Source organism: Oculina patagonica, chromosome 7 (assembly GCF_052425735.1).
Source record: "Oculina patagonica isolate OP01 chromosome 7, crgOcupat, whole genome shotgun sequence".
NCBI classification, from domain to species: Eukaryota; Metazoa; Cnidaria; class Anthozoa; order Scleractinia; family Oculinidae; genus Oculina; species Oculina patagonica.
This window is the reverse complement of record NC_135764.1, coordinates 14108073-14134202: the sequence shown is the minus strand read 5'-3', so window position 1 is coordinate 14134202 and position 26130 is coordinate 14108073. Positions and strand designations below refer to the sequence as shown.

General features: G+C 38.3%; 2 protein-coding genes across 5 annotated transcripts; both read left to right on the top strand.

Annotated features, from left to right (window-relative positions):
- The first annotated feature begins 3609 nt into the window (after nucleotides 1-3609).
- Nucleotides 3610-4519, top strand: LOC144659226 (sphingosine 1-phosphate receptor 1-like). The gene has a single exon (XM_078519658.1). The coding sequence runs from the start codon at nucleotides 3644-3646 to the stop codon at nucleotides 4517-4519; it is 876 nt and encodes a 291-aa protein (XP_078375784.1). The 5' UTR covers nucleotides 3610-3643.
- A 4015-nt stretch (nucleotides 4520-8534) lies between these two features.
- LOC144661746 (uncharacterized) lies at nucleotides 8535-24397 on the top strand. Of its 4 annotated transcripts, XM_078522574.1 has the most exons (19): nucleotides 8535-8693; nucleotides 11162-11282; nucleotides 12253-12344; nucleotides 12802-12853; nucleotides 13165-13239; nucleotides 13698-14019; nucleotides 14588-14646; nucleotides 15270-15335; nucleotides 16208-16288; nucleotides 16951-17016; nucleotides 17668-17784; nucleotides 18763-18870; nucleotides 19960-20048; nucleotides 20687-20752; nucleotides 20842-20929; nucleotides 21643-21708; nucleotides 22118-22178; nucleotides 23691-23751; nucleotides 24117-24397. In XM_078522574.1, the coding sequence occupies exons 1-19, from the start codon at nucleotides 8557-8559 to the stop codon at nucleotides 24247-24249; spliced, it is 1860 nt and encodes a 619-aa protein (XP_078378700.1). In that variant the 5' UTR covers nucleotides 8535-8556; the 3' UTR covers nucleotides 24250-24397. The 4 variants fall into 4 exon arrangements, with proteins under 4 accessions (XP_078378700.1, XP_078378701.1, XP_078378702.1 ...); XM_078522575.1 differs by lacking the exon at nucleotides 16208-16288; XM_078522576.1 differs by lacking the exon at nucleotides 18763-18870.
- The last annotated feature ends 1733 nt before the right edge of the window (nucleotides 24398-26130 follow it).

Genomic DNA, 26130 nt, shown 5'->3' with positions numbered 1-26130 from the left:
TAAATGTACATTTATCTCGTTGCTTCTTTTGCTATTACCAATACAATAAAATATGGTGCATTGCCAATAAAATATATGAGAATTAAAAAATTATGTATGTTTCGAATAAAATGCAAAAACATTTCCAACCACAGTTTGTGCATATTAATAGCGAGTGAACCGGGAGATGAGCATTACTTTTATAGATTTAGTACTATGCACTTGTGGGTTTCTTTCCTACAAAAATAAGAGAGCGAGTTTTACATCATTGAAACTGTATTAAATAAAAATTATACTTAAAACAATTTAATTCAGTTTTCTCAATAAATATACTGCCGTTGAGTGGGAAAAAACTATGATACGAGAATATTGTCTCTTAAATTTTAAGCGGATTAGAAAGAACTGAAAGTTTCCATTCCACCACGAAACATTGTTTATATTGCAAGGTGTGGTAGACAACGATTAACAAATGAAATAACATTGTGCACTTTGCATCCAATTAGCTAACATAGACGGAAAAAGTCTTGTTTCCGTTTACAGTGGAACCCCGTTAATACGGCCACCAACGGGCCACGGAAATTTGGTCGTATTAAAGGGGTAGGATCAAACTTCATGACTGGTCTACTCCCGGGGTCTACTTCGAGTGACGTAAAACTTGCACTTCTATTTAATTAATTGATGGTGTAAAATTGGATAACCGACTTTACATTAGATTTAACTACCTTTAATTTCATGTAAATCCCAATTTTCATGCTGTGATATGCCCCGAAATGCTGTGCTGTTAGCTGAAAGAGCGTACGGAGATGTTTGCACACTACTGACGCCTATTGCGAGCGGCGCAAATTAAGCCTGGTTTTCACTAGCGACGCAGGCACAAGCGCAAGGATAACAGCTCTTATTTCTCCTTGAAAAAGGCTTCGACTTAATCAAAAGCACAGGCGCACTGTATTTGGACAACGGTCAAAATTTCTCCGTTTTGCGTTATCGCGCTTGAGCTTGCGTCGCTAGTGAAAACCAGGCTTTAGACATCTGCCGTGGCGTCAGCGAAGGGTGGCAAAAATATTCCACCGAAGACACTCCAGATGTCGAATGATCGTTGAGCACACGATCAAACACGTGAAGACATACCAGGCAATCGGCAGCATTTGACGTCATCCGCGGTGGTTTCAACCAATTGTGGTAGGGTTATGTACTTTCCTAGCACAAAGGCACATCTTACTGTTTAGTGATGCATTGAAATAACTTTACTACAGACTTTATGTCTACTTTGACTGTGTTAAGACTGGTCAAAAGTACGAAGTTCTTCATTGTTTTCATTCATAGTTGTTATACAAAATAAAAATATTGAAAAATCCTTTTAAAGGATCATCGCTCAGAGATTTTTATAAAGAAAAATCTTCTGCTCTTCGCGAGAACACGGTGGTTTATTTCAATATAGAAAATCGCAACTGCATTATTATATGTGTGATTTCTCGTGCCTAGTTTTGCATTGTGCGGGTTGTTCCAACTACAGTAGATCATTTGCATATGGACTGGAAGTTATGCGAAAGATCTCTCATGATACACTGTCACGGCAGCCATTGCATCTTTATTTTCATATCCCAGAACTAACGTTGCATCTTAAAAGAATGTAAACATCATATTTCGCCCAAGGGCTTAAAGCCTTAATGTATAATTAAATTTAGCGCGGCATTCAGTATGTACTTGGTACGATTCTGAAAGTGCTCTCCATCAAAAATATGTTCAAACTGAGGATAAAAGAATTTATAGGAACAAATATATGTCTCCGATGATCTTCATTATGGTTGTCGATTGGATTATGAGAGAGGTGGAAGATCAGGGTAAGACAGGAATCCAATGGACACTAACAACTCAAATCCATGATTTGGATTATGAAGACGATATATGCCTTCTTTCCCAAAAACTACAACATATGCAAGCCAAAACCAACAACCTGGCACAGATTGCAGAGACAACCGGCCTCAGGGTGAGCAAAGAGAAAACCAAAGTGATGCGAACCAAAAGCAAGCAGCGGGACAAAATTAAGTTGAATGGCGAGGATCTGGAAGATGTCGAAAGTTTCACTTATCTAGGCAGTATCATCACAGTCACTGGAGGAACTGAGGAGGATGTGAAGTGCAGAATTGGTAAAGCGAGACTGGCGTTCAACATGCTTAGACCAGTCTGGAATGCCTCCTCAACTTCCACCAAAACCAAGTTGCGCATCTTCACCACTAATGTAAACGCTACGCTTCTCTATGGCTCAGAGACCTGGAAAGTGACACAAGCTCTATCAAATAAGCTACAAGATTTGTCAACAAGTGCCTTGGAAAGATCCTCAAGATTCACTGGCCAGAAAAGATCAGTAACAAAGAACTTTGGAGCAGGACATGTACAAGACAAGAGCACATACCAACTGAGATAGCAAGAAGGAAATGGGCTTGGATCGGCCACACACTACGAAAACCAGGCACTTACACCACCAAGCAGGCCTTAAAAAGTGGAATCCGCAGGGTAAAAGAAAGGTGGGAAGACCTGCTGGAGAAGATCAACTGAGGAGGAGTTAAAGAAAGCTAACATCAGCTGGAACGCAGCAGAGAAGGCGGCAGCAAATAATAGAGTTCGGTGGCGAAGCATTGTTGACGCCCTTTGCTCCACCAGGAGCCTAAAAAAGGAATAAGTCAGTAAGTCATAGGTAAAATATTGAAATATCGCCTTTGTTACTTTTTGTAAATATTTAAATCACAACGCTTACTTGTTTTGTCCGATGACAATATTGACGTACCCAAATTTTGAAAAAGCTGTTATGAGAGCGCATACCCTAGACTACCGAAATTAATTGAAACGTGGCAGAGTAAAAGAGGATTATTTATAAACTAAAGTAGAAAACTACTGATGTGTTGACTTCCCTGAGCTCACGAAATAGGCATAAAAAATTTCCGTAATACGCTTATTCTTATTTAATTACCGCTATTTTGACAAGATAAGCGTATGCATCATCACTGTATATTTACTTACAGTCACCTGTATTTAAACAAGACAACATGCAGTTAAAAAAAAATTAAAAGAAATCGATGCGTTGATGTCCGACCTTTTTTGTCAATGAATGTGTGACTTTTATCACTGTTTTTTATTTAAAAGTCTTTGTACAAAAAGATTTCCCATTGTCTAAGTGGTTAATGATGACACTTGCCACAGGAAAAAAATGCTGTGGACACACTTCAACAGTCCTGACATTATAAAACGGGGACTAGATATTGCATGTCAGTTCTTTAAATATTGGATACTGAATATACAATCCATTATAATTACTTAGGAAGTGTGCCTCTTTTTGGCTTCGATGCTTTCCGTTAACAGTCATCAAAAAGCAGTCATCTTACATTAATACCAAAAAGACATTTTTCTTTTCATTTTTAAAATATAAAAAGCGCTCAGTTTTGGACAACTAGTGCTACTTTAAACGAATGAGAATGACAGTTATCAAGACATTTTGCTAAGTAGATGAGCTAATTTAATACCCCCCCCTCCAGAGCGAAAGAAAACATAGTTGCTACTCGCGGGTAAGAGCCAGGCCATCTTTTCAAGAGCCACAGACATCTTTTTGAATGGTTATTTGAAAAAAGCAAAACAAAAAAAAAAACATAAAGACAATTACAACAGCGTCATGCAAATCTCGCCAACCGCCATTACGTTCATCGTTATCATTGCGCTCGAGGTAGGCATCATCATCGTTGGAAACGTGTTCACCATCTTTGTCTTCTGGACTCAAAGATCTCATCTGAAACGAACTTATCTTCTTCTAATCAACCTTGCTGTCGCAGATTTACTTGCTGCGATTGGAGAAACTCTGGTTCTAGCGACCCACACAATTCCCAGTGGTGGAAACGAAGCAGCGAAAACCCACAGTCCTTCGTGGGCATTAGAAGTGTTTGGATCGAGTACGTCAGTGTTTTTTCTCGCTCTTATTTCGCTGGAATGCGTTTACGCCATGCTGTGGCCACTCCGTCATCGCGTAACAAGCACTCAAGCTTACATTTACAGCATTGTTGTCGTCTGGGTAGCTGGACTGTGCATGGCTGCACTGTCGCTGCTAACAATATACCAGGTAGTCGACATAGTGTATGCCACTGTCACTTATGCTACATTTCTGTTGATTTCTCTATTGGTTATCTGTGTCAGCTACCTAACAATCCGTTCGCGATTGCACTGTAAAGCACCTGTTTTAGACGTTCACAGACAAACATCAACGGAGAAAAATTTGCGAATGTCAAGAACATTGTTTATAGTGATTGCTGTATCACTTGTCGTTTGGCTGCCAGCTTTCGTCATCCTCACAATAAAAGACTTCTGTTCATGTTTCTCTTCACTGGCGGTGTCCTTTGTGACTGTTCTACATCTAAGCAATTCCATGGTTAATCCATTCGTATACAGCTTCAGGATGCCAATGTTTCAAGACGCTATGAAAAAATTCTGGAGGAAGCGTCGACAAAATATTGAATTAAGAGCTGTTGCAAGCAACGTGCAAAGCCATAATTTATAAGAATTATATTGAACTTTCATTTGTAGTGCGAATATAATTTGTGAATTATGTACGGACTGTCTGACTGAGGTTCGGACTTCGTTTACAGATTTGAAGTTGGTTCATGCATCTTGGTAACGATTTTCGGAGCCGACTCAGCCTTCTTTGGCAAATCTCGGGTGTTTCGCCCAGATTCGTACATTGTAGCTTCTAAAAGGGATCATTAAGTGGCCGGTTAACCTGAGATCATTCCCTCCCTCCCTCCCTCCCTCCCTCCCTCCCTCCCTCCCTCCCTACTGATCTCTCCGGAAAAGGAGGACAAAATTATTTACTTGTCGGATCATATGTTCAAAAGCCAGATTCTGACTTTTTTCCTCATTGGTCGAGAAACAATGTAGCTATAGCGAGGACAAGATTTCTTCTACGTTAGCTGAAGCCCTGGCGAATTTCAAGTGTAATTCGCTGAAGGCAGAGCAGATAGAGTGTTTACAATGCGTGATTTTTTATAACGTGAAGCAGTGTTTTGGTATTTTTTCCAACTAGTTACGGGAAATGGTTTTATTTACCAAACAATTTCCAAAGGTGTCGAAATGTTCACAAAATAGAGCGGCATGCTGCTATCCACCGTGAAACAGCTCTTCTTGGTGACATCCTTGTTTATTTTTCAGAGCTTAACTAAAGATATGACAACTTTGGCATGTAAATGTTCGCGAGCGCCATTTCACCCTGCTACCAAAACACGTTTCTATTTCAGCACGGCGATTTTTTTTTTAATACTGGCTTTACATGCACAATTACTCTGCAGACGTTTTTTGCGCCTCGTGGAAATCCGTGTCCCAGATTTGTCGCCAGTTACATGTAAAAGAGTGGTTTGACATTTCGACCATACTTTAGTTGATTTAATTTAGCTAGGGAGCGGTTGGCGGTCATTTCTGAATTAATGTATCAGGCGTTCTTTTTTTGTCCCCTTTCTATTTTGAAAAAAGAACGCTTGATAGCAAGTTAGTGGGCGGTAAACTCACTTTACTTCGTTTGCACATTTTCCTACCAAACTTCGCTGATTAACTTGTATTGTTCACTGAATTAGTAGTACCATTATATGTAATGGTTCCTTGTATAGCGCATTTCCCTAAGCTCAATGCGCTTCACAATTATAGTCAGGAGATGAGATCGGACATCAGCATATTATGCGCCTTTAACAGCCGCTATCCGCCCATGTAACTAAATGTCAAATTGATAATGTCACTAAAAGGTGTAATATAGAGTTTTATTATATGGCTACAATAGTACGCGCGCTCTGATTGGCTGCTGAGCGGGCATTATTTTCATGTAATGACCGGGCATTATGAAAATTTTTCTCCGCTCGACGGTTTTTTGAGTTGTGAGTAAAAGCTACTAGCGAGGGGGCAAAAACAACAAAAATGCCGACAAAATATGACTATCTTTTTCAATAACTGAAAGAAAAAATATAAGCATACCGATACTTCTTTAGTATGAGCGACGAAGAGAGCCACAGAGAGCGAGAGCGAGTTTTACCTCCAGTGTTTTTTCCCTTGATTATACTCTTTTTTTGAATAGTGCTTAAAGGCCATATAATAAATAACTTATTAACCTCGTCCGTTCGGTCATTACAGGGCAATCTCAGACCTCGGCCTTGATGTATTGACCTCGCTATCGCTCGGTCAATACATCAAGGCCTCGGTCTGAGACTCCCCTGTAATGACCTCACTCTCGGTTAATAAGTAGTATATAATATCAAATGGTGATTATATTCCGGTTTAAGATATAATAAAAATAAAAGAAAGGGGAAAAGAAACAAGAAAGTTCGATGAACGTACATGAACGTACATGGTAGCTTTTGTATGAACGAATAATTATACCTAATCGTACCTTTTTGGTACGCTTCGGTAGCATATCAGGCGAGTTTGGTCGAGCCATGGTTCGTATTTATGGCGAGCCTGATATGCAGCCGAAGCGTACCAAAAAGGTACGATTAAGTATTTACCCTACCCAACTTCAGCCAAAAATCCGGTTATATATTTCGCTCTGTTGAAGCCATGCTTGCAAGGTACGTACTGCAAATTGTGTTGACTTGATCCTCAACACGTTTTACCAAGTTCCTCCTCTGCCTTTTTTTCCGCTCGCTTATTTAGAGTTTCATTCTATAAATTTTTAAAATCAAAATTACGCGAAAACTGAAAATTCCCACTATTTTTTTCAGTCTGAATGTCTCAGTACTCGTCGGCAAACATCGCGCAATCGGCGAGCGTGCTCAAGTTTAGTTTTGGCGGGAAAGTTTTTTTTTTCTTTTACGACCGCTAAACACCGCTAAATTTAAATTCGAAGTTCTGTTTTATTGGTTAAACCTCTTTTCAATTCATCGTACAGTAACACTACTTTACTTCAATGTGACCGTGATATGGTGGCATATCAGGTCAGTGACTTGATATCGTAGGATATCAGGACAGTAAATCGCGCTTCTGATTGGCTACATGATATGCGAATTTGTTTACGGTAGTTGATTTTATTATACATTGTAGTCACTATCTGTCTCCTCGTTGGCTAAGAGCTTACAGTTAATTCTGGGAGTCAGAGCAACCTACAGATTATTCACTAATCTGCTAGCAGATAACTGAATAATCTGTAGGTTGTGCGCGCAATGCATGATTTCCAAAAGCAATGTTAATGGTGCGTGGCCATTCTCGACCCCAGAGCTCTTGACTTTTACACGTGACTGACGCGCAAAAGAGAAAGGCTCTGGGGTCGAGAATGGTGCGTGGCACCTTGCACACAATTAAGTAAAAACATGGCTCGTCGATTCGTTTCTTCAACTGATCAAAAGAATTGAACATTGCTGGACGATAAAGATTCGGAAGACGCAAAATTAAAGATGGAGCTAAGTTGTGAAAGAACAGTTCCACGAATACCTTTGGAGAAAAACATTCAGGAGCCAGACGACAAAAAGGAATTACAGTAAAAACCCGCGTGTAAGAACCAAGGGATTTAAGAACCTTCTGGAAGAAATTTGCTTTTTTGATACCCCAAAATATAAGAACCTGTTTAGCCAAACAAATTCCAACAGGTTCTTATACGTGGGGTTTAACTATTTAATTTATATATTTTTTTTACTGTATCATTGATCAATTAATGTTGTTGGACTTTTGGCAACATGGTTACATTAATAAATATTTAAAATGAAGAACATACCAGATTTCATACTATTTTCTGATAATCAACATCAATGTCTACTCTGTAGAAATTAAGAACTTAATTAAGAACCTACTTAGCCTAAACTGTCAAAAAGTACCCAATAATACAAGAACCTGTTTTGCCAAACTCTGAAAAAAGTAGGTTCTTACACCCGGGTTTTTACTGTAGCACAAGTGTTGAAATTGTTTGTCGTTATTTTCTGTATAATGTATAATAATGTATAATAAAACAATTATTAGATTTCGGTTTTTTATGATATCCTGAATAATCAAGGTCTTGTAAAGCCTTCGGCTTCGGCTGATAACGCTTACCTCAAACTTGATTATTCCGGATACCACAAAAACCTCATCCAATAACTGTTCAAAGTTTGTACTGGTTTCGGAAACTTAACTTAATTATATTTTAAGCCGGTATGATCTAGAAAATTTAGTTGTAAGCCTAACAAAGCGGCCAAGTTAGGTAAGGTAAGTTCGAATTAGGAGAAGAGCAATTCTCCTTTAACGTTTACTCGTGAATCTCAGATGCAAGTTCTTTTTTATGTATAGTGTTCAACTACATTCTATACACTGTCTGCAATTCTTTTACCAAAATCTCTATTCGCTCCACAGTTGGATAACAATCATTTTACACAGAAGTTGTCAGCTACTTTTATTTTATGTTAACTTTTTGACAAATGTCCTCAAAGTTATTTAAGATCCCCTTGGAAAACGTTATTTCTTCTGCATGCACTGGGTGCCGTTTATCTTGCAAGTGAGAAAGGTGAACTGCCCTACCCCTCCCTAGTGTTAATTGTTGCGGTAGGCAAGCAAAAAACGCGGTTACCAAGGCAAGTTTACGGAAAACAAAACATGGCGGACGAAACGAAGGCGGTGAAATCGGCTGAAATGTCGCCTACAGTAATGAAACACGTTCCCTCTAGACCGGGATCGATTTCTCCTGCATTTACACATTTTTCTGGAGCTTTGATGGAGCTGGATGAATACAGGTAAAGACAGTTAATTTTATCTTTGTTTTCGAAAGAGAGCGACTTTTTGATCTGAGGAAAGTGATCAACATTGAATACCTTTTTGCAGCTGCTTTTGAATAGAAATAATTAAATTAACTCTTTTTGAGATCTCTGTTTCCATAAACTGACTTCTCCCCTTTCATTTGTCGATTGATATAACATTCAGTGGGTTGAAACTGTAGATTCTAAATGATGTTTCTAAAATTAAATTGTTTCCAGAGATCAACAAGGTTTAATTTTGGTACGAGACAGCAATGCCTACTTATTAACTGCGTCATTAATCGTTCTGTAGATTTGTGTGGAACTCCCTCACAAACCTCAAACAGCCAGATTGGATCTGTCCATAATTAGAAATCTTACCTTAAGCTTCGTCTATGATTTTTGCGTTTGAGTTTGCGAATATAGAACAAAATTCTTTTTAAATAAACGCCTGATATGTACTTTTAGTACATGTATATACCACACAAGTGAATAGTGCCTTTTGTGCGCATTGATTGGTTAACTCGGAGGTGATAAGCAAAGTACAATTCACCTCCTAGCAGCTAAAGTCTGGAATACACTAGCAAAGCAGGCATTACGTGTAACTGCCATCATAACATGTAAATATTATGCACACATATAAAGCAAGCACAAGAAACAGAAATCTTTACTGTATCAGATACAGGGATGTCGCTTAAGGCTGGATGCCGGCAAATTTAACCGGCCTAAATAGAACTTTAATCCTGCTGAAATTGTACATGAAAACAAAGACTTAGGTAAAGTTTAAGAGCTGCCAAGGCAAGAAAGCCAGCTGGGCTTGTTGATGAGCTGGCTTAGTGTTTTCTTGGCTACATCCCTGTTTATCATGCATTGCACAATTTAGGGTTGGATAAATTCTGCTTGTTCATTGGTAAATTATGCTTGCTGGTAATGTCCTCGCAAAAATTGTGTTTGGTGCTCAAAATTCTGCTTGGCAACAAAATTCCGTCTGCTCGGACTCTGCTCAGTATATATATATACAAGTGACTAATTGGACATGAATGTGTGAAAATTGAAGTAAGGTGTAGATATTAACTCATTTTGCTGCATGTTAAAAGTGATAAATAAGTAACACAAAAGATATAAGCTAAAAATTACAGAAGAATTCAACACTACCAAAAAACCTTAGTTAGTTGATTTGGTGAGTTATGCTGAGATTAATGCTCTGTGAGAGTGGTCATGAGCTCATTTAGCCAAATGTTAAATGCAAGATGCAAATCTTACACTTAAGGCCCATTTACATGGCAGAAAATTTTTTGGCACAGCTCGACGGATAAAAATGGAACGCGTACTGGAAAAAAATAGCATTGATAAATAATCTTTTGGTGTGGGTAAAAGGTTCAACACCTTGTCAAGTGTACACGATTCTACCTTAGTGGGCATGCCGCTATTTCATATAAAGGTCACCTATGAGTCGTGCCTCTTTTCGCCTTTTTCCCAATTCTAAGATTAGAAAAGGGTGAAGGTATATGGTTCTTGTTCAAATGGCAGCAGTGATGGCTTGTTTCTCCCCTATTAATGACACTGATTATTTTTATTATTATTTTATTCTTCTCACATTATTTGTATCAACTCCTAACATCATGCTCTTCCAAGGCAGAGTTTCAACTTTAAAATCGGGATACTAACGATCACAAACTCAGGAGAAAGCGACCAAAGAAGTTTGCAGAAAGTCATGCTGATTCTTCCATGAATGTTCATGAAAATTTCTTGTCAACTTTTTTTTCTTAAAATACCCGTACACATCTATAGATACATGTTGATCGTGTGGAGTTTCTGCAAATTTATTGAATGAAGTTTCATAAGAAAAGAGTTGGTTCAGCACAGCTTATCATTTACACTACACATTTTATTTGAGCCGGGTTAGATTTTCAGGAACGCGTACCAGTTTTGTCCATGCTTGGACTACCTCGCAAAGTTCTAGGTCTGAGCACGGATAAAATTTTGGTTCAGGATGGGTGAGGCAAAGGCATTTACACAACAAAATTTATCCGTGCAGAACCATTTTTTTACCTACCATTTTTACCTGAGCTGTGCCAAAAAATTTTCTGTCGTGTACATTGTAAATGGGCCTTCAGTGAGACCAAAATCGGTAATTTACACCCCTAATTAGCGAGATGACAAGCACTCCCCTGCCCTTTCATATGGGAGTCCTCCCTTCTCTTCTCCTCCCAGGGTACACACAACCCTCCAGTCAACCATAGTTGTTCAAGGCACAGTTTTCATGCTGAAAGTTGTAATTGTCAAGCTGCAATAGTTTATTATGCTGTACATATCCTTATACTGGTGTTACTATTTTCTAAGTAACCCTTGTAAACTTGTATCTGATGTGATAAATAAGAGTCAGAAATTCTTCAAGTGCTTTGACAGAGATCAGACTTGTTCCCCTGAATTTGTGGCTTTCTAAAGAAGTTCTTTATTTATCACAGACCATCCATTGCCGACCAAGTTCGTGTTGGTTACTTCAGTCAGGACAGATCTTCACAGACTGAAGTATCAGAGATAGCACAGCTGAAAGAGATGACGGAAGTCTTACAAAATCTTGTTAGGGTTAGTACAATGTCACCCTGTGTATTATACTTTTAGTAGGAACCAGAAATCTGGATATTCTTACAAGTGGAGCCAAAAAAAATGGGAAAGAGTTGTACAACTGTGGTCTAAAGATTAAACACTGCAGCAGCAAAACAGTGCTACTTAAAACAAATTGTGCTAATTTGCCACTAGAAATGAGAATAAAACGTGCTCACAGGCAGAAACCCTGACACAAACCATGGTAGACCTGAGGTCAACATTGTAACATATCAAATAAATGTCACAGGTGAGAAAAAAGTCCCCTCAAGTTGCAAGGAACAAGTAGATTTCCCTGCCAGCCAGGTCACTTTACGTGGTAACTTTCCAAATGGACAATGGCCCAGGCAAGCCTTTAAAGGGACTATGTCACGGATTTTACCAGATTTTTTAACAGCCAAAAATTATATTTGTGTCGCAGGAAACCTTAGAAATTATTATTAAAAATTGCTATATTAGCTAGGGCACTGAAACTGTTAACGAGCATCTTTGGCTGCGGATGGCTCGGATGGAAACGGATTGCAATTTCAAAAAGTTAGGCAAGCGTTTTCGAAATGTTTCTGCGCATCTTTGAAATATCGATAATTATAGCTGTAGCTTGATTTCTATCTGCAAATTAAGGTTATAAATTCCTTTTGATGTTCAAAGATAATGTTTATTTTAGGATTAAGTTGCCTACCACTAATTTCAGAACAGTTTAGAACAAAAATCTGCGAAATCCCCGTGACATACTGTAGTCCCTTTAATAATGTCTCTTCACCTCCTTTTATGTCTCTTCACTTAAAATCCCTTTATGGAAGTCCCCCAGCCCTCTCGCATGTTTCAGTAATTCATGCTTGATTGTGTAAATTACCTTTGTTAGCATTAGGATCTGAAGTTCAGACAAATGCTTCGGTTTTCCTTAACTCATGCCTGTCTTTAAAAATGGACTCTTGTGTTTAACTCAATTTAGGACATAGAGAATCTAAAAAGGAGTTTGCATTATGCAAAGCACGTTCTACAGGCAGATTATGAGAACAAACTACAGGAGAGAGCTTTGGACTTGTAAGCATTTAAAATGTATTGTGTTTTACTTAATTAAATGCATGTCACTAGTAAGAACAGTCATTGGCAGAAGTTTAAAATCAATTTCTTTTAGTTTTTGCTCATAAGTAAACTGAGAAGAAACCCTGACAGAGTGTTCTCTTGAGAAGTCCTTGAAATTATTTTCTAATAGAAAAAAAAGAAAATACTTTTTTGTCCTCAAACTCTAAAATTGGTTAAATTTTAAACCCAAAACCAGTTTAAATACTATCAGGAAATTTGTCTTGGAGTGAGACAAACCAAACAACTGCACAGAGAAGTTTGAATACTTTCTGCTGGAAATATTGGACTCTTCTACATGTACATGTATGAACCAAATTTTATTGTTGTGTTGATATAGTGAGTGGAAATAAGCCCTTTAACAATGTCTTCTATGTATATCCTTGTAAAGTGACTAAGAGTGAACCTTTTTTTACAGATATTGTAGAGTAAATGACAGAATCCTTGAGCTGGAAAAACACCATGAAGAGGTTAGTGATGTCACAATACTTGTTTCTCTTTTATTTATATTTTTTATTAATATTCTATCCTTTTTATGTGATGTGATTGATGCATGGCTCAAGCTATCTTTCTAAAATTCATGACTGTACACTCAGTTTTCTGAATCACCACCCCACAATGGTGAATTAGACTGCTGAGTTTTTATTAGGGCATCAGGATTTATGTCACACTGTTCAGATTGTATATATAACAATCATATGTAATTTTCCATCACTTATCACAATACCTGTAAAAATTTAGTATACACTTGTTGTCAATCATTACTTTTTTCCTGTTTTAGCGGGTTAATGTTATTAGAAGAAGTTATCGCCAGCAGCTTGCTGATGCCATCACCCAGATTGCCAATCAACATCAGGTATATATAGAGAAACACATAATTTATACAAAATAAACACTAGAAAAATAATATATATATTTTTAATTTTTTTTGCTGTGTTTTGCCTCCTGTGGAAATCCTTTATTTCTACAGTACCTTACAGTCCACAAAAAGGTGCGTGTGTGTCAAAGCAACAATGATAATTTAACTCTTAACCAGAAAATGAGCTTTGAGAAGGTGCCTCTGGAAAACTGGAGTCACACCTGACTCAAGCAGGTTGCGCAGGTATCCATGACATCACAACCATGAGAGTCATGCAGTGGCAACCACAAAGGCATCGTCAGTCGGTAGAGATACTTTCGAGCCAATACTAACTAATGCCAAGTTTTGCATTTGCATCGAATAATCTCAAACTCCAAAAGGGCGGGCGATGACGATGTGCAGCGTTACTCAAAAAAAATACTCCTTGACTTTTGAATTTCTGTCCATCTGTGCAGGAATACTACGCAAAGAAAAGCAAGCAAGATAAAGCAATGTTCTCTGAAAAACTCAAGAAAGTCAAAGATGAGGATGATGTGAAGAAGAAAGCTCAACAGCAGCAAGACTCCATCATCGAGATGATGAAGATGCAGATGCGAGATGCACAGGAGAGAGCAGACAGACAGCTAGAGGAAGCGTTAAACAGGCCTAAGTCAGCTAGCAGTGTGGCTACAAACCCTGAGGTGTATGAGCTCAGAGAGGAGGTGGAAAAATTAGAGAACAAATTAGACAATATGATGAATCAACTAGAGGACAGGGAAAATGAAAACAAGCGTTTAGGTGAGAAAGATGAATTTGGGTGGAAGATTCTCTTGTACTAAATGTACTACACTCTTTTTTTTATAAGAATGCATAAAAGTTGGCTGAGCCTGAGGGTGTTCTTATTTTAGCCCATACATTTTCTTAAATTATGTGGCAAATCTCAGCTTCAATTTTCTTATAAAAATGCAGTGCAGTTCTTAAAAAAATGTGTAATGCTGCTTAATCAAACACTCAACTTGTACACGATGAATGGTTAAACAGAAGGTTAACATTTACAATGCATTTGGAAAGAATGAGGAAAGCTAGGGAAATAAATTATGAGCCTTATGCGATAATTTTCACCTTCTCTCTTTCAAGTTCTGTCACACTTCCAAGGGTATTTTTGTTACTTGATCTGACAGTGGCAAAGAAAACAAGTTTTCTAGATTATTTCTTTTTTATAGAATAAACCTTAACGAATATTTTCTGTTTCCATTGTTTTCAACCAGTGCTGTGCACATAGTGACATGGTAATTTTATTTTTTTGTTTCACTTTTATTTCTTTTCGTGCAGTTTAGTACAACTTCTTCTTTCCTGTTTTTTTTAGCAACTGACGTTGAAGATTTAAACGAACAACTGAATGGTGAAAGACGGCAAGTCCAGCAGGTAATTTTTAAAAATGTGAACTTTTTCACATTGCAACTGACAGTGTAGTAGCTGACTTTAAAGCCATCTTGACATGTTGATTTGTGTTTCGTGAAACATGTTCGATATGACAAGATAAACTTTTACTGATAGCGCCAAACTACTGGAAAAAATCTCGTTTTCAATATCAAAAAGTGTATTTTTGAATAACAGGTGCAGATACAAAGTAGGTATGACTCCCTATGAAGGGACGGAAGTGATAGTCAATCATGCATTTCATGGTTTGGTGCCGCTCAATGTAGGGTGTTACAATCAAAGATACAATGTAGTATTAGCAGTTGAAGATATTCCGTTACCATTTAGGTTTTAAAGTGGAAAAAATGGGACTACTTGCAAGAAAGGGTTTCAATTTTTAGCGGGTGAAAGTAAATTGGAACCACTCTCATAAAATAATATTCTGGTAGCTTTAAGGGATACTTTCTGACAATCAACCTGACAATTTTGTTATGGGGTGGAGTGGGGAGGGGAGGGGGTAGGTATGTACCTAGATACAATTATGATCTCTCGCATTACTATTTTTTATTTTTCTTAAAGCTTTGGTTGATTTTTTTTTACAATTGTTTGCAAATTTAACATTTTTTTAGCTGAAGAAGGAGCTGTCTGACGCACTGCTGGCTGCTGAACACGAGAGAAACAACTTTAGAACCGAGGTGAGCTTTATATTGTTTATCCTTTATATTTTTAAAGGAAATAAGACGTAGACTGTTTTGCGGCAGATAACGAAAGTTTCTTGTATTGACCAATTCTCGAGATCGCACAAATCAGTTCCTTAAATTTCCATTAAGGGTTTTTTAAAGGAAAAGAAAAAAAAGGAAAAGGCTACAGCTATTAAAAAGGAATATTACTAAGTAAAAGCATGTAATAATAGAATTCCTGTTTAACACACATAACATTTAGCGTAAGAAAATGTATGAGTAAAAATTACAATAAAAGCTAAATAATCACGCTAGTAACAATGATAATGTTAACGCTACTGGTAAAACTAATGGTAATACTATTATTAATACTAATACTAATTATTTGTAAAATACTAATAAAGTATTTCGTAGAAAATAAAAGTTATAAAGTTTTCTTGCCATAGGTGTCTTTTAAATAGATTTTGATGTAGACACGAATATTAAACATGAAAAAAGTTGTCAGTTGTCATGAAAAAAAAAATTATTATAACATAAAGTGCTACTCAAGCTATAAAAAAAAAGCTAAAAAATTCCCAGCCTTCTATGCAGCCGTCATTTGAGTCGTCGTGCAGGAAGAAGCGTTGCGTGACGGCTCAAAAAACGTCACGCAAGGAGAAGCATTGCGTGACAACCCACACGGGACCAAAAAATTTACTAAACATAAGGAAATTTAAGGCTTTTTGTCATTATTTTTTGTATAACCAGAGCAGAATTTATTTATTTTTTTTACATTTATGCCATTCTTTTTAAACAGGAATGTTTTTAATCAAGTGCGGTAAATATGAGTGCAACAAACTGTGCCATTTGTTTTGCATTATTAATCAGATGTAGTTTGCTCTTCTCAGCATAAACTATCTACTGATCAAGATTCTTCTAACAAGCTTAGCGAGGTCAAAACCGTGGACCAAACTACTATGTTCTTTCTTGTAAGGGTAACATTTGAAATAAACGTTAAATAACTTAGTGATGAAAATACTTTTAGTAACTTAGTGCATATTTAAAACATTATAAAAATAAAACCTTTTTTTGTTCTGATTGGCAAAAAGGCATTAAATACAATAGACAAAGTAATAAATAAATTACAAACGAATTTTCCTTTTAAAAAAGATATATTTGTTTTGCGTTTCATACCTTTCAAATTGAAATAAACAAATATAAAAAACCTTAAAAAATCTTCACCAATTCAATCAAGCTTTAAAGTAAATCTACTTTTAAGCCTTATGAAACCAAAATATGACATCAACAAAGTAAGGTATATGTATAATTTTCTAACCTTTGTTTTGATTTTGACAAAACATTATTACAAATTAAAAAGCAGGTAATTCGAGGGAACCTTTCCGTATGTGGCTGATCCGTTTTGTAAAGGGATTACTCTTTTAACGCTATTTCTATAGATAAATAAAATCATACACTTTGACCGTTAAACAGAAAAACGTTAAATCAATTATAATTATGAATTAGTGGACATTATAAAGCAATGTAAGCCAACTATTTAAAACTAAAATGGAATGCAAAAAACGTGAAAATTGTTTTTGTATTTACTATTTTGTGATGACTATAACTGTTATATTTCTGTTTCTTCACGCAGCTACAAAAACAGAAAGCTCAGCTTCAAAGAGAAATGGATAACAAAATACAGGAGACGAAAAACAACGTATGTTGGTGATACATCTGTGTGTTTTGTAGATCTAGGCTATAGCCCATCCCATTCGACCCGTTTTCTTTTTTATTACAATACAGCCAATCTGATGTATTATCGGTCAATCATTCGCCATTTGGATCACAGTTGCACCTTTTACCCTGGGTTAGCCACCAGATGTGCCATTTTTACCTCGCTGTTACCCATTTGCCTGTTTTTCCCCGCACCTTCCCACCCGTTGCCCGACGTTTCCCGCTCTTTTCCACCAGTTGCCCGACGTTTCCCGCTCTTTTCCACCCGTTGCCCGACGTTTCCCGCGAATTCCCACCCGTTGCCCGACGTTTCCCGCGTTTTTCCACCAATGGCCTTACTTTTTCCGCGCTTTTTCACCAGTTACCTTTCTTCTCCCGCGCTTTGTTCAGTCAACTCAATTTTGTTTCCTCGTTAGCCACCAATTACACGAGTTTCCCCACGATGGCATCGAGTTATATATTCTTTTACGCGTGGTTGTCATGATCACTGTTGTTTGTTTCCAGTTTTAAGGCCAGAGTGTCTCAATGAAATATTTTTTTGACAACCTTGTAATCTTAATCACACTGAAATTCACCAGTGAAAATCGGCCTTCTGTTGAACTTCGTATATCTTGTCCAATTCTCTCTCCAACAGTTAATGGCAGCTTCGCGGAAACAAGTGGAGGAGCTGCAGCAAGCTCATGATCAAAAGATCAAGGAACAGAAGATTCTGGATGAGAAAAGGAGACTTATGGAAAGCCAGCAGACAAAGGTATACATGATACAGATGCGTTTGCATTACACTTTTTGCAGAAAGTCCAATGAGCACTTAACCAGATTTAGGCAACTGTTCATGTTTTGTCAGGAAGTATAAACTTGCGCTTCTATTTAGGAATAGACAGGTATAGGCCGGTGGTTTTAATCAATGATTTAGTTATAGGTTGTGTAGTTTGTTTGTATATAAAATTCCTGTCTTTTTAGTAAAGACCGCTTTTGGCCAAATAGCCAGTACCTTTTTCAACTTCAATGTAGACTTGCTCCGGGTTTTGTCCGGTGTTGTTAGTAGTTACATGTAAACGTCCGATCCTGTTATCTGTTTTCTAAGGTATCTAGGACCTCATGGGGGAAGGAAGCTTTAAAGTTTCTATGTCAGTGTTTAACTGAAAGACTCGCCATTTATGATTATCACTTCTAGCTCTACAACGATATTTCGAAAATAATTCACATAAGGGCTAGAATTGAGAGGTCTTTTTTGTGGATGCCCAGTACGCAGTGGCTTTTTGTCTCCTTCCTACACAATCTTCGTACCATTCATGTCACGAAAGGTTATCATACAAATGACGAACGTCACGCAAGGTAAGAATGAAGATCTATGAGCTGTGGCAAACAGTTCACGACACACAAGGTTTTCGTTAGATGAGCTAGGCATGGAAATGCCTGCCCGTCAGGCAAGATAGACATTAAGCCGAGCTAGTCGTTACAATTCACGCCACAGAAGGCAGACGTTGAGCAACTGTAGGCTTTGAAAGAATTGAAGCTGTTGCTATTGGTGAGTTAGTGAGGCAGGCAGGCAGGCAGAACTCTCTCTCTCGCCAGCTACAAGAGAAGGCAGCGTTTGTCAGGCAGACGTTTTAAAAAGGCAGAATCTCGATCCATACGTTCAAATGAATTATTAACAATCTAACTTTGCACAACTAACCTGCACATTGCACTGTACTTCATTACACTTCATACATGCCTGCACCAAAAGTCTACCATTCCTGCACGAACTGAAAGCACCAATGTCACCAGACGAGCACTCGGTGATCAGATCCCAGCGTATGAGCCAGGCTTCATGGCGTCCAGGCTCCATCGACTGGTAAGATGGGGTGAGGGGTAAAGGGGCACGAGAGAACTGAGACGCATCGCGCAGTAAGCCTTTTCTATGTTTAAATTAAGTGGGGATTGTAAAGAAGCTTATCATAAAATAGTTAAATAATACTCACTATTACCAAAGGCAATCTATTGTTGAGTTGAGCTTTTGCTTTCTTGTAACAAAGAACTGCGTGCATAATAGAAAAAGTATGAAGTGATGACGAAAGCTTGCCAACTGCACTTGGCTTTTCCTCCAACTGTAAGGTAAAGTCACAGTCCTTGCAGTCCAGCGCAGTTTCCCAGAAATTTTGGTCTTGCACGGTAAGGGACGAAGGTTCCCGATTTCCCGAGAATGCTGCCGGCGCAGGAAATTTTTACTTTGGCAACCGTTTAAGTGTTCAAGCGCACGCTCCGTACCCAGGCATCACCATGTTGTTCGCCCCGGGTCCCAAAAAGGCTAAGTGGTCCCCCGCCCCACCTCCCTGGTTCTGACACACATTCAAAGGACAACTCCGAGATAAAGTGTTTGTAGTGGCGAGGGGTGGGGGCGTAGTTGATGCCTTTAACGTGAGTACCTCCTTCCGATAATTCAGTCTTTTATGGCTCTCCGCTGACGTGACTTTTGTACTCCTCTAGCTTTTTTCTCATTAGGCGATAGAAATAAGAATTTAAAAAATAGACGAGTAACCACGGTAAGACATTGTAAGAAATTGAAATGCGATCTCTGATTAAAAATTTGATTAAAAACGAGCTTCGACTACCAGGCTGTAGTCTTTAACAAGTAAAAGACTGCAGACTGGTTGTCGAAAGCTCGTTATTAATCAAATTTTTAACCAGAGATCGCATTTCAATTTCTTACAAGAAATAAGAATCGCATCGGTTGTTTACTTGAAAGGGTAATCCACTACATCCTTAGGAAAGTGGATGAATTCAAATAACAAAGCATGCTATTTGAAGTCGTTGTTTGAAGATTTGCCGAGAATATCTCGTGCTCACACTCACGAATGTAATCGAGAAATCAAGAGGCGCCTCTCCTCTAATTTATTATTTCCTTTTTTGTTTATTTTTTTCTTGTTTGTTTCTCGTGCTACAGGAGAAACCTCAGTTGAATGAGTCTGAGAAAGATGAATTGCTGAGAAAATTACAAAAATTGGAGAAGAAACAGAAGTCTGAAATTCTTAGGTAAGCAGAATATTGGCAGACGTTTGGAAGTGATTTTTTCCTTTCGAACGCGGTTATCTAATGTTTAGTTGAGATCTTCGTCGGATTAAATAAAGTTTATTTTCAGAGTGCCTCCCTGTATCAAGAAGTGTAAATGAGTGCAAAGAAATTGTTGCCCAACATGACAAAATGTCGGCGGGATATAGTTGCAAAAGATGATCTAGCGAAGCCGCTTCATGGGAAACACTTTGACCGAATGTTTAGTGCCCCGGATGTTTCGATCCAGGTTAGAGCCCTGGCCTGGTCATTGTGTTTATCCTGCGAACAGACCCATTAGTGGGGCAGGGCGAAAAAGGAAATCGTACATGGTGTTGTGTTCTTAGGCAAGAAACTTAACTCTTAACACTCCTAACATAAATGGGTACTGGCGAGTTAAATGCTTGGCGAAACCCTACGATAGACTAGCATCCCATCCAGGGGGGGTAAAAATACTCCTAGTCGCTTTATACTACGGAAACCATTGTCTGGGCCAAATGTGTTCTCCCTTAATTTAACTATACCTTAGCATTAAATGGCTTCGGTGGAGAGAAGATGTATATGTAGCTACTGGGTTAATTTATTTTGCGTTTTGATGCTAATTTAGTCGTTTTGTATTTTAGGTTGCAGAAAGAACTTGACAGAGTTAACAAAACTTGGGAAATGAAGGTTACTATTTTACAACAAACGTAAGTGAAATTCTATGCTAGCGAACATTCAAGCCATGATGCCACAATGATAACGTTATTTCTTATGTTTATTTTCTCTTTTTATTCAGACTGCACGCCCTAAAGGACGAGAGTTTCCTAAGAACTTCACTGCAAAGACAGGCTGCCAGGCTCCAACAAGCTGCTGTGGTGTACGCGGTAAGAACATGACTAGCTTTACTTTAGTACAGTATCAGTTTGAGCGTTTTTATACTGCCTGTGGTAATGGTTTGTCTCAAATGCAGAATCTGTTTAAAGTGTACACCCATCGTGTTACCTTTACCATTATTGCGAGCTGACCGTTAACAGGCTTACCAAAGGTTGTTATTGAGTATAACGGGAGTGTTATTCAGGCTAACCAGAGTGAGAGTCTGCAGCTAGGTCAGCAGTCTGCATTTGTCGCAAGCCACTGACATAAAAGGAAAACCACATTAACCACATTAATAACCCACCCACATTCATCATAACAATCGATTATATCAGCTGTGTAGAGCCATTTTAGCCATTTTCCGATCTGCTGTGTCCAGAATATACACAGGGCCATTTATCCTCTCTTGACAGGGCACAAAACAACGTACAGCTAGCTCCCTACAGAACAATTGGTTGATGCTTTTAGCTGTGCATTATCGAGTTATGGTGCACCTGGGAAGTTTGGACAGCAAGAAAGAAGCTAGAGTTGCTCTCGGCTATCTCCTCGAGCAACTCTTACGCTTCTTTTGTGCTCTCCGCACGCTAAAGCCGAGGATGAACCAATTGTTAGTTTATGGAAAAAGTAACAAACAACCCTCTAGTGTAAACTATAGAATAAAATAGTGATACTAAGGACTTGGTTTCTTTATTTCGCTCACTTTTATTTTTGCATTTTATTTCAGAGTGATGGCCCTGCAGTTATCGTCACGGACAGGAAAGGTTTCCCTGCAAGAACTTACAGAACTCTAGTAAGTTTTAACGGTAAAAGTCTGAGTTCCAAACAATTCCAAAGCTGTTGATTGAATTGAATTTATGTTGCTAGCACGACGGAAACTAGTACAACTGAGATTATATAAGCTGACGTAGAATTCTGAACGAAAGCAGCCCCAATTTTGATACCCTCTCTGATGCCAGCTGGTATCTTGTTGAAAGTTGAAAGAAAACGAAACAATTGCCATCCAGGCAGTCGTTTGACGCGTCACGCAATCTTTCTTCCGTGTGACGAACCAAGCAAATGTCTATGAAAGAGGCTGCCAGGCCCCTTGAAAGTTGATTGATTTACAGGTTTAAAGCTGTCTGTGCTGCAAATATCACAAGCGTTTGTTCCTTTGATTGATGTTATTCAGTAACAATGTATTTCTTTTGTGCTCTGTAAAGGAACGACCCGGCGGAACTAAGGAGACAGTGCCTTACAGCAAAGCTGACAGACTGGGCGCAGGTGAGGAATAAGTAGAGACGCTTGTACGTTTGTTTCTCTACCCACCCTCCACCCCCAGAGAATGCAGATCAGTCTAATTCCATTTATGAAAGAAGTAAAAAAAAGTTTATATCTAAGGAAACCGCAAAGGAATAGTTTACAGCACCAAACAGGTTAATAGGCCATTTCCGATTTACCCTATGCCTCAGTTTTAAAACGAGTCTACGTGCGAAACCATTCATATGAAAATGAGTTTGATTTTGCATGAAATGGACCTGTAGATGAAACTCATTTCCATATGAATGGTTTCGCACATAGACTCGTTTTGAAATAGAGGAAAAGCGAAACTCGGAAATGGCCTATCAAGCCATAAACGAGCGAACAGTGTAAGATGGAGGGAGGTGCAACGAATTACAAGCATCAAACGTAAGAAATAGGTCTGTCATATTCACAATGGTGGTTTTCATTTTAGAATGCAAATTAGCCACGTTTTCTGCCAGGGGGCAAACATTGAAATAATTCCGTTTCTCGGAAAATTGGATCGTCGAAATAGTGAACTATCTGCGCCAAAATGACATTTGAGATCCAGGTCATGGAATAATTATTTTGTTATTGAGGTAAATTGTTGGCGTTATGTAATGTTTAATAAATGAGCAGCAGTGTTTTATCAAGTTTAAAACACGAGACGCAGCCGAGTGTTTTAGACTTGATAAAACACGAGCTGCGAATTTATTGAACCGCTTAAAAATCTTCGGATGTAGATCAACTCATTCTTGCACTAATATTTAGATTTGGGGTTATTTTGGCCTAGAAAATTGGACGTAAAGTTTAGCCGTGTCTTTATTAGATATAAAGACAGTCATTAAACATTAATTTCTTTTGAATCTTCTTTATGAATTATTAAGATGGTTTCCGCCCAAAATTCGAGCAATACAGGCAAAAATAAAGTTACCAAAAAGGCCTCTTAGCATGGTAACAGTTTAAGTACAGCTTACAAAAACCTGCCAAAAATTTAGCACTCAAGCTGACCCCGCGAGAGAAAAATGGATTTGAAGTCGTCAATATTTCAGTTAAAACGGACGTTTCGCGCCAGTTCAAAACAAAATGGCGCCCGTTTTAAACATTTTTACGAGGTTTTACTTTAATTTTCTCGAGAATGCTTTAGAATTTAATTACGGGGTCACTAAGACAAATGAATTTCGATAAGATCTTTAAAATAGTATACAAAATGTTGCCATGCTATGAGTAGATTTTTGCTACTTAATTTTCGCACTCATTGCTCGAACCTTCAGCGGAATCCGTCTTAATGAGTTTTTTTAAGAAGCGAAAACAAATATGACCATCCATAATAAGCTCCTATTACTTAGCAACCTCGCTGACCAAAATCACAGGCTCAGTCTATTCAAAGGGCCGAGTTTCCCGCGGTAAAAGACACTTGGTTAGCAGAATAATTCTGGTTAACACCTCGGTGTAATCATGTTTGCGGTCTTGTTAATTTTTTTTTCTTTTCTTTTTTTTTTCCTTTTTTCCCAGACTCGCCTTTCAGTGAAGATCGCCCCACTCCTGCTCCGCCCATGGAAGGAGAACCGCCTCTGTAAGTTTACTGTGTAATAAACATACGGCCATTTTCTATTTATGTTTTATAAAATAAAGCCAACAGAACGCAATTTTACGTCATAACCCTGCTACATAGTTCCGTGCAAAACGGCTACACACCCAGACTCGTTCCCAGTCCCTACTTATTTGTTCCTATTGGCGATAAAACACTGGGGCGGAATGAGGCGAGTGTTGCGGGGCAGGCTGGGAAGGGCGTCCCTTGATGCAATGCGTTCTAGTCAAAACCGCCTCGGGAGCGACTGGGAACGAGTCTTCTACACACCCATGAGCGTGCGTTGTGTGAAAAAAATTCTATTTTTAAAAAGAACTTGGCCCTTAAATGGTTGAAAAATTGATTTTCAGAACAAGTAATGGTCAAACAAGCATTAACGCAAATCCAGGGATTGACAGAATCCTCATTCGTGAAGAGAACGGAAACTCCTCCTCGACTATGGAAAGTTCAACTTCAGCTCAGCCTGTCGTGGATGCCGTTTGAGGAATTCAACAGTTCGATTTAGCCTTGATGTGGAATTGTTATTCTATTAGGGCTAAATTATTTCCGTGTACATGTGTTTAATTAGATTGTAAATACGACTACTTTAAGTACTTGTGAAAGAGACAAATAAATTATTTATTCTCTCGCAGCTCGTTTCATACTTTTCTTGAAGTTTGTACGTTCTATAAGAGTATAAAATAATAAATATTTAGTCCATATAGGCAGACAAGAAATTTTTGCAAGTCGCTTTTCAACGGAAATTACTATTTAGAGTTTCATTTTTTATATTAAAAAACGTTGAGAATAAAAAGGTGACAATTATAATGTAAAAGAAATAAAAACGCGCGTAATGAGGTGAACTTTAGGGCCTCTTAACATGCGAGCCGAGATGAATTTCGTCCCGGGATGAACTTCGTCCCAGGATGAAAATAATGTATTTTATATGAGCGTGTTCATCCCGGGATGCCAGGACGTAAGTCGTCCCGCCCGTGCTTACATTACATTACATTACATTAAATTTTCATCCCGGAAAGACTGTTTACTGGCGTTTTTTTTTTTCGTCACGTTTTATCCTGTGATGACATTTCATCCCGGTGCTTAGGACAGGGATGAAACCATCCCGGGAAGGAGTTCATCCCGTGACGAAATCATGTAGACAGCAACAAGAAAATGACCAGACACCGACACGAATTCATCCCCCGACGGAAGTCATCCCGGGACGAAAACTCTCTTGTATAAAAGAGGCCCTACATATTGGTGAGACATAAGGCACAGTGGCCGGGGTCACTGCGTTGTATTCTGAGGCACCTAGCTCTCTCCTCCCAGGTGTGGAAATGGGTACCCGCGAATCAAATGCGGGAGCTAACTCTGCGATGGACTAGCAACTTATCCCCGGGCGAGTAGAAATACTCCTAGTCGCTTCACGCTAGTGAAACCGGAGATGCTTGCAGGTCTGATGGGCGACAAATTTATAACTCAGACTTTATCTTTTCATGGTAGAACAAAAAGTGCGTTCAGTTATCTTCCACAAAACAAACAAAGAAACTACATCAATGGTGTCGCCTGTTGCGCATTTCAACGAAAACGCTGTTGTTTACAGCGAGAAGTCTTTGTCACTGATGCAGCTGTTTATCAAAGTACTAAAACCTAAATTTAGTGTACTAAGCCACTAGGTGGTTTAAAACCTCGTGCACTACTTGAAAGCAGTATTATTGTTAAACACAGCGTGGCGAATTGACCCGAATTGGGAGGGTCTCAATGGGGTAAACCCTTAGCCGTAATATGCCATGGCTAAAAATTTAGCCGTAAGCTGTAAAATTTAAAAGTTTTAACAATTAGCCGTAAAATATGTTAACCGTAACGAATAAGCCAAAAAGGCTCGGCCAAGGGTCATTTATAATAGAAAAAAAAGGCTAGATACCTCATCTCTTAAGTCTAATTTTTTTTGTTCACATACTAATTAACATCTAGATGCATAAAAGAACGCCTTATGCTTGTTTACTTAAACAATGGCACTATTTTTATAACAATTTAGACCAATGTTACTGTTATAGCAACACAACGGGATATTAAAATCTACCAGTAGAATTTTTGTGAACTTTTTCCCGATGTTAAAGGATCAAAAAAAAAGAAGTTACTCGCAACGCGATCTAGATTTTTGGGATTTTAATTCCAATTGCCTCAAAGAGGCTAGGTCACGGTATTTTAGGTCATTCTGACTATTCATTTTCGCTAATTAAGAGCTCTAAACTTCAGATTGGCAGAGCAAAAGTCTTTTATTGGCAAATCACGGCCACATAACGAACAAACATGATTTTCAAGCATTGTAAATGACACTTTCATACAAATTGAGATAAACTTGAATAAAGTCGGGCCGACGTT

Coding starts and splice junctions, on each gene's coding strand:
- LOC144659226 (XM_078519658.1), top strand. CDS start 3,644: ATGCAAATCTCGCCAACCGCCATTACGTTCATCGTTATCATTGCGCTC.
- LOC144661746 (XM_078522574.1), top strand. CDS start 8,557: ATGGCGGACGAAACGAAGGCGGTGAAATCGGCTGAAATGTCGCCTACA. Junction 14,020..14,587: donor AAATGAAAACAAGCGTTTAG/GTGAGAAAGATG, acceptor TGTTTTTTTTAG/CAACTGACGTTGAAGATTTA. Junction 20,049..20,686: donor CAGAAGTCTGAAATTCTTAG/GTAAGCAGAATA, acceptor TTTGTATTTTAG/GTTGCAGAAAGAACTTGACA.